Raw genomic sequence first — 13,293 nt, 5'->3', positions numbered from 1 at the left:
AAAGACAACTTGACGATTTCACATTAGCTGAGTGTATAGTGGTTACGATAAGCTAGGGGTAGGGACTAGCATTATGGTGTAGTGAGTAAAGTTACCACCTGTGAGAGTACCAGTTTGTGTCCCAGCTGATCCACTTCTGATCCAGCTCCATGCTAACAGCCTGAGAAAAGCAGTGGAACCAAGTGCTTGGGCCCCTGCCACCCACATGGGCAATCTGGATAGACTCCTGGCTATTTGCTTCAGCCTGGTCCAGCCCTGACCACTGTGGCCCTTTGGGGAGTGAACCAGTGGATGGAAGACCTCTTTCTGTCTCTCTCCTTCTCTCTGTAACTCTTTCAAATAAATAAATAAATCTTTAAAACAAACAAACAAAAAAAAAAAAAGAGAGAGAGTATGAAAATAGAAAGCTTGGGTAGTAGGAAGAAGGGAGGGATGGGAAAAGGCCATTTAACAGGTACTAAGTTGCAGTCATGTAGGAGTAAGAAGTTCTGGTGTGCCATTGCAAACTAGGGTAACTACAGATTATGATAATAGACTGGATATTTTCCTAAAAAATGCTTTCATCATAAAGAAGTGATAAATATTTGTGGAGATAGGTATGGTTACCCTAACTAAAAATTACAATGTATAAATGTATTGAAGCATCACATAACATTCCGTAAGTATGTTCCATTTTTATGTAGCAGTTAAATTTTTCAAGGATTATTTTTTAAAAAATCTAGTGAGAAGTAGCAACCACCAGAAGTACTGTTTGTAGGAGAAAGGATGGCACCTCTTGGGAGCTGTAGCAATGAAGAGAAAAAACAAACATTAAGGATACTGTACAAACAAAACAAGATATGCCAATCTGCCCTTTTCCACCATTACTAACTGCAAGTTTATACTAACAAAATAGTACTCTTGAACCCTCACTACAAAATGCCAAAGAGTAGGAAAAAAGAAGAGAGGCCAGCGTTGTGGTTCAGTGGGTTAAAGCAGCAGCCTACAGTACCAATTTGATTCTCAGCGGGTCCACTTCTGATCCAGCTACCTGCTAATGTGCCTGGGAAATCAGCAGAGGATGGCCCAAGTGCTTGCCCCTGCACCCACATGGGAGAGCCAGGGGAAGCTCCTTGCTTTGGCCTGACCCTTTCCTGGCTGTTGCAGCCATCTGGGGAGTGACCCAATGGATAGAAGATACTTCTCTCTCTCTCTCTCGCTCTCGCGCTCGCTCTCTCTCTCTCGCTCTTTCTCTCTCTCTGCCTCTGCCTTTCAAATAAATCTTAAAAAAAAAAAATCAAGATAACTCCATTCAAAGTTACTGTAAAAAGAAAATTTAAGTCAAAATATTTTAGCATTTTGAACACAATCAATATTTAAAACAATATTCCAAGAAAACTTACTAGAAAGTAAGTAAAAGCATTTCTAGGAGTAATAACTTTAAAACATACCCAAGCAAAATGAAAATTTTAAAGGCATAGAGAAAAACTATCAGGCTCTCAAGGCAAAAATTATCAAATTATTTAATAAGGGTTTTTTTTGCTTTTTTTTTAAAAGGTAACCATTAAGTTTCTTAAGAGCAACATTCAAAGCAAAAGAAGAATGAAGCAGTGTTTTTAAGAAATTCAAGAAAGGAAAATGAAGCCAACAATAAGCAGCAAACCACAAACACTCCCAACAGAAATAAAAGGAATCAGACAAGAAAACTATATTCTATATGATTCCGTTGATATCAAATTATAAAAAAGCCAAAAACAGAGTGGCAGAAGGCCAATCTGTAGTGGCTAGGGGTTGGCATAACTGCAAAGAAGGCATAAAGAAATATTTTAGGTGAAAGGAACATTCTACAAGCAAAGACCAGAAAACTTCTGTAAGAAGCTAAACAGTAAATATTTCAGGTTGTGTAGGCTTTACAGTCTCTGTTGCAACTATTCAATTCTGTCACTGTAGTGCAAGAACAGCCAGAGATAATACATTTTTTTTTTTTAAAAAGGGCATGACTATGTTTCAATAAATATTTTTAAAATCAGGGAGCTGCTCAGTTTTGACCTATTGGCTACAGTTTGTTGATTCCTGTTTATGATTAGAGTGTGGCTACAAATCAGATGTTTGCCACATTCTTCAAATTATATTATTAAAATTGGCAAATTTTTATGATGATCTTCTTTATGGGCAAGCCAGGGTTTTTATACCCAGCCAAGATATCCTTCAAAAACCAAGGCCACAGACAAAAAAACCCATTTTGAATGTCTAAGACTTAAAGAGAATGCTATGCACACAAGCCCTACCTGAGAAATCTTCTAGAGGACGTGTTTCATCTAATCAAGAGACAACCAGAACACAACAGCAGTGCATACATATCCAATAGTAGTGCAAAGACTAACAAAAGGATAAGGACATGGGTAGGATAATGTTCAGGGGGCTGGTGCTGTGGTGTAGTAGGCTAAGCCTCTGCCTGCAGCACCGGCAACCCATATGGGATGCAGTGCCAGCTGCTCCTCTTCCAATCCAGCTCCCTGCTGACGGCCTGGGAAAGCAGTAGACAAAGACCTGTGTACTTGGGGCCCTGCACCCACATGGAAGACCCAGAAGAAGTTCCTGGCTCCTGGCTTTGGAGAGGCCAGCCCCAGCTGTTGTGGCCATTCGGGGAGTGAACCAGCAGATGGAAGACCTCTCTCTGTGTCTCTCTCTCTGTCTGTAACTCTGCCTCTCAAGTAAATAAGCAAGCCTTTAAAAAAATTAAATAAATGTTAGATGTTCTGACAAAGTAGAAAGAACGCAACAAAAACAAAGGAAGAAAGAAGAATCAGATCACTGATTATTGTATAATAGGAAGAATCAAAGACTGTAACACTGATAGACTAGATATTGAAAAGATAAAAGTGGACTGAAGATACTATAAAAGTTATAAATACAAACCTTTCAAATAGAAAAAAAAATAAAAATTAATTAGCAACCAAGATACATACTAGAGAAAGAGTCAGACTGACAAACTTATATGATCTCTCTATTTTAAAATACAAATTTGGGATAAATTAACCAAAATAAAAATATTATTCACATACAAAGAAGATTAGACAAACTACCCAGATTATTCAAAATAAACAGAGAAAACATTTTCTTAAGGTTATAAAAGCAGAATATGGGTTTATGGCCTAGCAGTTAAGATGGCCCTATTTCACATCAGAGTGCTTGGGTTTGGCTCTAGCCCCTGACTCCTGTTTCCAGCCAATAAAGACTCTTGGGGGCAGTGGTGATGGCTCAAATAATTAGGTTCCTACCATCCATGTGCAAGACCCACAGTGAGTTTCTGGCACCTGACTTCAGCCTAGCCCAGCCCCAGCTTTTGAGAGCATTTGGGGAACAAACCAGTAGATGAAAGATTTCTCTATTTCCCTGCCTTCCATATACATTTTAAAATTAAACATTACACACACACACAAAGTGAGTTCCTTTGGTTCTTTTCTTACTGTACAGTTATAGAAGCATATGAAATCTGTCAAAACTACTAAATGACTCAGAAATATGCTAAAACACTGAATGTGGGGCAGGCATTGTGGCCAAAAGGCTAAGCTGCCGCTTGGGATGCCCACGTCATATCTGAATGCCTGGCTCAAGTCTTGACTACTACTCTTCTGGATTTTAGGGTTTTCTTTCTTTCTTTCTTTTTTTTTTTTTTTTAAGATTTTATTTATTTATTTGAAAGGCAGAGTTACAGAGAAGCAGAGGCAGAGAATGAGAAAGGCCTTCCATCTGCTGGTTCACTCCCCAAATGGTTGCAATAGCTGGAGCTGGGCCGACCCTAAGCCAGGAGCCAGGAGCTTCTTCTGGGTTTTCCACATGGGTGCAGGGGCCCAGTGACATGGGCCATCTTCTACTGCTTTCACAGGCCATAGCAGAGAGCTGGATCAGAAATGGAGCAGCCGGGATTCAAACCTGCACCCAATGGGATGCCAGCCTTCTATGCCACAGCACCGGCTCCGACTAGTCTTCTACCCCAGCTTCCTGCAAAGTGCACCTGGAATGCAGCAGATGATAGCCTAAGTGGCTACCACCCACTTGGGAGACCAGATGCAGTTCCTGGCTCCTGGCTTCGGCCTACCCTAATCTTGACCATAGCAAGCATTTTGGGAATAAACCAGTACACAGAAATGCCTCTCCTTACCTCTCCTTTTCTCTTTCACTATTCCTTTCAAATAAAATAAATCCTTGGAAAAAAAGCCGAATGCAGGGGCCAGCGCCATGGCATAGCAGGTAAAGTTGCCGCCCACAGTGCCAGCATCCCATATGAGCACTGGTTCAAGACCAAGCTGCTCCTGGCTCCTGGCTTCAGATCTGTGCAGCTCCAGCCATTGTGGCCATTTGGGGAGTAAACCAGTAGATGGAAGAACTCTCTCTCTCTCTCTGCCTCTCCTATGTCTGTGTAACTCTGACTTTCAAATAAATAAATCTTAAAAAAAAAAAATAAAGAAAGCAAGCAAGGACTTTCACTATCAACTTTATAGCAATTTCTTTTAAAAAAAAAAAAAAGCTCAATGCATCAAGGCTCAGAATGAAGTTTCATTAGGCCATAAACTGGGTGCTTTCCAAAATTTTCAAATCAAGGTTGTTATTATTTATCTTTACTCAGGATCTCATGTATTGAAAAACACTTAAACCAAGCTACTCTTATTTAACGGTTTTCCTAATTTTGGTAATCTATGACATATATATATGTGTGTGTGTGTGTGTGTGTATGTAAACTGTCAGTGCCCTGAAATATTTCTGGCAAACAAAATAATTTGATGCCTCACTTTGCATATATACCCTAATTAATAGTAAAAATACAATTATCATTGGGCTTTCTGAACTAGTGAACAGCTTGAAAACCACCCATATCCAATCTGCTTGCCACCCTGGGGTCCAAGGACTCTAATTCAATAATTATAATAGCTAATGTTGGTCCAAATATGCAACTGATCCAAATGAGAAGTTAGTAAGATGCAGAAAGGAGAATAAAATAGCATCCAAGCCATAAGCCAAATAATAACGTTTGAGAAAATTAGGGCCTTTGTAAGAAGGTATACGTTTCTCTTCCCAATTTGAAGAGTGGAGAGGAGTACAGAAGGATCAAATTACAGCTAATAAATCAAAAGCCATGATTTACATATTAAGAAAACTAAACTGTGGCATGATTTCAAGTAAATGATGAAGTGTCAAATGGAAAAATAAGAAAAACATTTCTCTTCAAAGTTGAAGGGTTTGCAATACTGGAGGGAAAGAAAGTACAAAATGGAATAAACTCATAGCTCACTATGTAGCTTGGCAAAGCATTGACACAGTCATAAATACTAATGATGGCAACTGACTTCCAATTTTTAAAATCAACAAATAGTGCAGAAGTTTCATTTATTGCTTAGAATATAAATTCCATTGACTTTGGCAAAAGAACTGCTAATAAATTGAAATGAGAAGAGAGGGAGAAACTTCCTAATATTGTTTCCTACAAAGTTGGGGGGGGGGGTGCCTAGGGATAAGTAGCCACTTTGGAAACCCGCAGCACCTGATTTGCATCCCAGCTACTTTGCTTCCAATCCAACTTCTTGCTAATAGACACCCCAGGAAGCAGATGATGGCCCAAATACTTGGGTCTCTGCCACCCCTGTGGGAGACCTGGAATCAATACCAAGCTCCTGGTTTTGGCCTAGCCAAGCCCTGACTACTGCAGGCATCTGGGGTGTGAACTAATACATTGAAGATCTCTGCCTTTCAAATAAAATAAAAATGAATAAATAAGAGGTTTTTTAAGTGGGGGAGTTAGGAGATAGCGTTAGTTAGTTTGTAAATTATGGAACAAGAAATAATTAAGGAACAAGAATTAGAGATTAAAGGATGTAACTTAAAGTTTTGTGGTTACAAACCTCAAAAGGAAAACCAAAAAGCATGATGTAACTATATAGGGGAAGGGGTATGTTTGTCAGTTTGTCGTGTATAAATATTCGTTCGTCTTGGCAGCACGTCAGCAAATGGTGTCTAAAGTTGATAAAACAAGGCATAGCAGCTTAAGCATATGGTTTAGAGATATGAAGATCACCAAGAACTGAAAATAGTTAAAAGTGGCTCACTGGAGACACTGAGTCAGGGAGAAGAAATGTGGTAGGCAACTGTTGTTTTTCACTGTCAGGCCTTCTTGTATCTTAACCATGTACATATATTACTTGACTTAAAATTTATCTTTTCAATTTTCTGAACCCTGTTATCATAGACAGTATGTGATAACAATAAGCAAGATGGAGCAAGGACTTCTTTTCCTTGTTATTTTAACTGTGTGCATTCTCTAGCTTCCCATAACCATGAGTAGGCTTACAATTATGTTCTTGTCAATGGAACGTAGGCAGAAATTATGTATGCAACCTCCAGATCATGTCCCTTAAAGGGCCCTGTTCTTCTCCTTGGCTGGAATACAGAAACTGTAAAGATAAACTACTTGCAAATAACAGAAGGAGCAGAGCTACAAGAGAAAAGGAGGGACTGGTGCCGTGGTGCAGAAGGTTAATCCTCCGCCTGAAGCACCGGCATCCCACTTGGGCGCCGGTTCTAGTCCTGGCTGCTCAACTTCCGATCTAACTATCTGTCACAGCCTGGGAAAGCAGTAGAAGACAGCCCAAGTGTTTGGGCCCCTGCACCCATGTGGGAAGCCCAGAAGAAGCTCCTGGCTTCGGATTAGCTCAGCTCCAGCCATTGCATCCATTTAGGGAGTGAACCAGCAGATGGAAAACCCTTCTCTCTGTGTGTCTCCACCTCTCTCTGTAACTCTTTCAAATAAATAAAATAAAATCCTTATATATATTAAAAAAAAAAAAAAGGCAAAATGGATCTGAGAGGAAGGGATTTCAAAGTGGGACAAGAGAGCACCAGCGTTGTGGTGCAATAGGTAAGCCACTGCTGACACCTGCATCCCATATCAAAGTACTGGTTTGCATCCTGGCTGCTCCACTTCAGATCCAGCTTCTTGCTAATATGCCTTGGAAGACACTGGAAAATGACCCAAGTATTTGGGACCTTGCCACCCATATAGGCCCAGATGGTATTTCTGGCTCCTGGCTTCAGCCTGGCCAAACCCTGGCTATTAACAGCCATTTGGGGAGTGAACCAGGAAGTGGAAGATCTCTCTCCAACCTTCTCTTTCCCTCTCTCTGATGCTCTGCTTTTCAAATAAATCTTTTTTGTTTTTTCAAGTGGGACAACCAATAACCAGGTGCATCGTTCCAGGTATGAATCTAGACTGGATGGCACTGTGGTGTCCTGTGGCACTGGCATCCCATATGAACACCAGTTCAAGTCCTGGCTGCTCCAATACTGATCTAGCTCCCTGCTAATGAGCTTGGGAAAGCAGCAGCAGATGGCCCAAGTGCTTGGGCCCCTGAACTATGTGGGAGACTAGGCAGAAGCTCCTGGCTCCCAGCTCCAGCCTGGCTCAGCCCCAGCCACTGTGGCCACTTGAGGAGTGAACTAGCATATAGAAGACTCTCTGTCTCTTCCTCTCTTTTTCTGTAACTCTTTCAAATAAATCTAAAAAAAAAAAATACAGAAAGGGATGTCTATATCTTAATCACTTTCAACTGACAGATAAAATTAACTGTTTTGATGTCATTTCTCAAAGGAGAAAGATATGTCTCTTGGATTCCTGTTCATCTCTGACAAACTAAATTGTTATGCAAAACTCTAAAACACAGCTAACATTAGAAGTTAATGTTAAAATATTAATGTTTTTGGCTCGCACCTAAAACATACATACCAGGGGCTAGCATTGCAGCACAGAGAGTTAAGCAGCAGCTTGTGACACCAGCATACAGGATGGCCCAACTACTTGGGCCCTTGCCACTTATGTGAGAGACCAGTATCAACTGCTCAGCTCCTGCCTTTGACCTGGCCCAGACCTGGCTGTTGCAGTCATCTGAGGAGTGAACCGATGGACGGAAGATCTCTCTCTGTTGCTCTGCCTTTCAAATAAAATACTTAAAACACACGCACACACACAAAGTGATTTCAAGTAATTCATAATGCTACTAGGAGCAGGCATTTACCACAGTTATTAAGACACTGCCTGAGGCCAACGCTGTAGTATAAGAGGTTAAGCCTCATTGCAGTGCCAGCATCCCATATGGGCATCAGTTCAAGTCCCAGCTGCTCTACTTCTGATCTAGCTCCCTGCTAATGCACCTGGGAAAGCAACAAAACATGGCCCAAACACTTGGGCCCCTGCACCCAAGCAGGAAACCCAGAAGAAGCTCCTGGCTCCTGGCTTCAGCCTGGCACAACCCAGGCTGTTGCAGCCATTTGGTAGTGAACCAAAAGATGGAAAATCGATCTCTCCCCTTCTTTCTCTCTATTTCTGCCTATCCAATAAGTAAACATATATTTTTTGAAAAGACACTGCTTGGGATGCTCACACCCCATATCAGAGTGTCTGGGTTCAAGTTCCAGCTCCAGGAACTTGATTCCATATTCACGTTAATGATCATCCTAGGGGGCAGCAGGTGATGGCTGAAGTATCTGGGTCCCTGCCACCTGGGTGGGAGGCCAGGACCATGTTTCCAGCTCCTGGCTTCCACCTGGACCACCTCAGCTGCTGTGGACATGCAGAAAGTGAACAGCAGATGAAAGATCTTTGTTTCTCTCTCTCTCCCTTTCAAATAAAATGGAAATAGAAGATAAACAGAATGTCTTTAAAAACTTATAAAATCGTTAAGACTCAGAAAGGCCTTTAGAAATCTAGACTGCATTTAAATCAAATCTGATGACGAAATCCCTTCTACAATACTCCTTACAGGGAAATGGTCAACCATTCTTCAACATATTCAGTGACAGAAAACACTATTTTTCAAAGCTGACTCTTTGATTGTTAAGATAGCTTTGTGAATTCTTCCTTACAATGAACCAAAATTTGCCTTCTATTTGTCCTGGTTTGGGCCTATTTTTCATAACATTTCTTCAACTATTTAAACACCATTGTTCCCTAAAGTCTTCTCTCCACTAAACCACAGGACTCTCAATGGGCCAGTAGGCATTGTGGCCCAGTGGGTTAAGCCACCCCTTGCAATGTCAGCAATCCTCATGAGCCCCAGCTGCTCCACTTGCAATGCAGCTCCCTGCTAATGTGCCTGAGACAGAAGTAGAGGATGGCCCAAGTGCCCCCTCTCCTGCCAGCCAACTGGGGAAACCCAGATGGAGTTCCAGGCTCCTGACTTTGGCCTGGCCCAGCCTCAGGTGCTATGGCCAGCTGGGGAGTGAACCAGCAGATAAAAGCGCTCTCTCTCCATCTCTCCTTGTCTCTCTGTAACTCTGCCTTCCAAACAAATTAATTACTTAAAAAAAAAAAAAAAAAAAAAGAACTTCAACCTCAGCAAAGCACCATATAAAATAGTAATCCTCTCATTATCTTCAGCTTCCTTGTTTGATAATCTTAGGTTTTTCACTGCCACCCTTAATGTATGCCTGCCAAAGGTAAGCACAATTCTAATAAAAATATCTGTAACGGTACAATAGAAACTTTCTTCTCCTATAGACTAAGGTTACGCTAAATGGAACGTAATACAACCAAGCATCTAGGTCTAGTACAGCCCAACAGAACTTTCTGTGGTGGTAGATATCATCTATATCTGCATTGTCCCGCAGCTTCATGGGAATTTTTAGCTCTTAGCAGAAGAAATGAATTTTTAATTTTATTTAGTTTTAATTAAAGTAGACACACATTGATATTAAAAAATCATACAAATTAAATATCAATGCACTGCAAGTTACTTGCTAGTATGTTTCCACACATAAATAAAAAAGAACCCTATTAGCTAGAATTACTTCAGTAAGAAGTTGAAACTAAAGTTGCACAAGTGTTACAAAAGAGGCTAGGCAACTTGAATACTCCAGTTTCCTCTTACCAACCATCAGTCTTTATAAAACTAAGTATTTTCAATATCAACGATGGTAAATACTCCTCAATAAATTTTCTGAAAGAAAGACATCCTGGGAAATTTCAGCTAAGAACAGCAATGCAATACATTAAAGTGGGCAAAGATCTAGTCCTGGCTTACCAAAACATCAGCCCAAAAAGAAGAGCCTGACTGACTGCCAATTCCTGCCACAGCCAGGAGTCCACTATGATAATCTACTGGTTGAAAATGACGCAGTCACAATTCATGTATAGACTGTTTCACATATGTATACTGCAATAGCAGGTACTTTAATCACATGAAGAAATTTTATAAATATATTTACAACATATTGATGTTATGTACAATTACCTGGGAACCCAAATCACACACAATGCCTCAGTTACATAAATGTCTACTTCCAAACACCTGACCAGAAAGCAAACACTGGCAATGGGTGACAAAATTTTGACATCTAAACAATCTTTGTTGCTAAACATTAAAAACACAACTTCCAAGTACTGTTTTTAAAAGTCCGATGACAAATAAGTACTGACCATGTGCCCAACAGTGTTTCTCTCATGTATCTTTGCATTCCTAGCACAGAACTAGGCATCCATCCTATATTCAAAACATTCACGGAAAATACCTATCGTGAACAACCTATGGGCGGATTTCAAACAATCTTTGCACCAAAATAAACTCATCTTTTAATTCCATTTTCCATGAACTTTTTGAAGTTCTGTGGTACACTGAACAATTAATGAATAGGTATTTGCGGTGGGGAAAAAAATGAATACTAAACTATTTTAGAAGATTCAAAGATCACTTTTTAAAAAATGTTCCCAGCCTCCAAGGTAGTTCCAGATCTGGTCGAGCAGTAAGACAACCTCACAAAAAAGCTTAAAAAAAAAAAAAAAAAGCCACAGGACAATTAAAAATACTACGTGGCAGGATAGGATTATTTGCAAAGTTAGCTGCAAAGAAAGAGCTATCAATTCTTCCTAGAGTGAGATCCTTTTGGCCCTCCGAACAGACGCCGACACTATATTTCAATTTTAAAAAAAGAAAGTGACACAGCACTCCATCCTACCCTGAAATTATCATCAGAGGAAGGAATACAAAAACCAAAGAGAATGGTGTGCGTGTGTGTATAAACCTGCTATGGAAGTTTATATATATAAACTTCCATAGCAGGTTTTTGAAGCCTACGGTAGGGCTGGAAAAAGAGCATTCCATCCATAAACCCTCTGGCTGGACCTGGGAGCTCTAAAGGCTCCGAAAACCCAAGTCTCCCAGGATCAGCGTCCCCTGCGCTCCAGTCCCTCCGCCCTCCACGGAGCTTTCCACTGGACAGCAGCCCGCATTCGCACCCGCAGGACTCTCGCCTTCCCCCCTCCGCTCGCCTCTATCAGACGGCGGCATCTCCCTCCAGAGGAAAACACGCAGGGCGGGGGAGGCGGCCGCAGGGAAGCCCCTCCAGGAGGCTGGGGGGCCAGCGTGGGGTCCCCCTCAGTCCCGGCCCGCGGCTCCCCCAGCCCGGAGTCACGCCCCTCGCCTGCCCGGCTCCGCTCGGATCGCCGACTCCAGACACAGCCCCGTCACCACCGGTGCGGCGCCCCCCGGCTCCCGGAGCGCGGGGAGACCACCACCCCCGGCCCGGCAGCGGCAGCGGCGGGGGCCCCGCGCGCTCGCCGCCCGTCCGGCTACGGAGCGCTCCAGCGGGAGGCGATCGCCAGCGCGTGCAGCCCGCGACTGCCGTTGCCACTCTGCCCACGCCCTCCGACGGGCGCGGAGGCGGGCGGCCCGGGGGGCCCAGTCCGGGCCTAGCCTGCCCCAACGGCCCCACACCGGGCGGGGGTGGCACTTACTGCGGAGATTGTGGATTAGCTCCGAGTGGCTGGCGCCGCCGGATTTCCAGGCCATCGCTAAGCACACTCGGAGCAGGTACAGAACCACCTTCAGCGCGGCGACGGTGCCCAACAGTTTCGCTAAGAGTGAGACCACCTCCCACACGGTCACCGCCCCGCTCGCGTCCCCGCTGTCGCCGCCGCCGCCGCTACTGCCGTCGCCGCCGCCGCTGCCGCCACTGCGCGCTCCCGGCATCCCCCGCGGCACGCATGCGCCCTGCGACGCCGCGCGGCCCCTCGGGTGCGGCCGGGTGGGGCCGCGGGCGGGGGAGGCCTAGTGCCCCCGCCGCCGGTGCCAGTGGCCGCTGCGGCTGCCCTGGGGCCGCAGGGCGGCAGGGCTGAGTCAGCGCCGCCGCAGCCCCTGCGTGCCCCTTCCTGAGGCCTCGGGCTGTCCGCCGCCCGTGCCCTGCAGCCCTGGGGGTGGGGGCTGTCTCCTGCGCGGTCCGGGCGCCGGGATGACGGGGCCGATCTGTGCCGTGGCCGTTGGTGGCTCCGCAGTCGGCGCTGTGTCACCTGAGGCGAGCGGCGGGGCTGCTCCTATAGCGGTCCAGATTGTTAGACGGTGGGCTCCCTCCGTCCCGCCTCACCCAACCTCGTCCGACTAACATTTGGGTCGATGAGACCAAGGCTGGAGTGACGGCGCCGAAATGATGCTCTTAATGGAGCCCCAAGGGCAGGGACCCTCCCCGACCCGGGAACACCAGCCTCCGGCTTGGTGCCAGGCGCATCCCTGTTTGCTTATGCAGAAACAGTGGGAGCCGGGGAGAAAACCGAGCCTGGGGCGTGCGGTGAGGCGGGGGTGCTTCGCTCCTTTAGAGCAAAGGAAAAAAAGCTGCAACCGGTGGAAAACGCCCAGTGTCCTGTGGGGAATGTGTGGTTCTCCCAACGCAATTTTTTTTGACAGGCAGAGTGGATAGTGAGAGAGGAGAGACAGAGAGAAAGGTCTTCCTTTTTGCCGTTGGTTCACCCTCCAATGGCCGCTGCGGACGGCGCATCTCGCTGATCCGAAGCCAGGAGCCAGGTGCTTCTCCTGGTCTCCCATGCGGGTGCAGGGCCCAAGGACTTGGGCCATCCTCCACTGCACTCCCGGGCCATAGCAGAGAGCTGGCCTGGAAGAGGGGCAACCGGGACAGAATCCGGTGCCCCGACCGGAACTAGAACCTGGTGTGCCGGCGCCGCAAGGCGGAGGATTAGCCTGTTGAGCCAAGGCGCCTGTCGAGTGTGCCTTTTCAGTAAAGGTAGCCCCACGGGTTCCGCTGTGAGGCTGGGCTCGAACTGTGCCCAAGACCGGGATGGGGAAACTGCCTGTGGCGCCCAAACTGCAGACTGCGAGCCAGCACGGAGCCTGGCAGAGTGTGGCCATCGTTTAGGTCACTCGGTAAACTTTCAGGAAAGGAGCAAAGCTGTGTCTCCACGTCTAAGCTCTCACATCAGCAGCAGTTTTCAAGTTCTAGCGCTTACCAGGTCCTGTCGAGTGTGACACTGTTCAGAAATAT

At 44.9% G+C, this 13,293-nt stretch overlaps 1 protein-coding gene across 3 annotated transcripts in view; it reads right to left on the bottom strand.

The window, feature by feature from the left end:
• The window catches only part of PCMT1 (protein-L-isoaspartate (D-aspartate) O-methyltransferase), a 46,021-nt gene extending 34,028 nt beyond the window's left edge, over positions 1-11,993 (bottom strand). For all 3 annotated transcript variants that reach the window (XM_062186919.1, XM_062186918.1, XM_062186917.1), the window contains exon 1: positions 11,759-11,993. In XM_062186919.1, coding sequence (XP_062042903.1) covers positions 11,759-11,993 — 235 coding nt within the window. The remainder of the gene's footprint in view (positions 1-11,758) is intronic.
• Between the last annotated feature and the right edge of the window lie 1,300 nt (positions 11,994-13,293).

The sequence above is a fragment of the Lepus europaeus genome, chromosome 3 (assembly GCF_033115175.1).
Source record: "Lepus europaeus isolate LE1 chromosome 3, mLepTim1.pri, whole genome shotgun sequence".
Classification (NCBI taxonomy): domain Eukaryota; kingdom Metazoa; phylum Chordata; class Mammalia; order Lagomorpha; family Leporidae; genus Lepus; species Lepus europaeus.
Note: the sequence above shows the minus strand (reverse complement) of the source record. Positions and strands in the feature narration are given on the sequence as shown.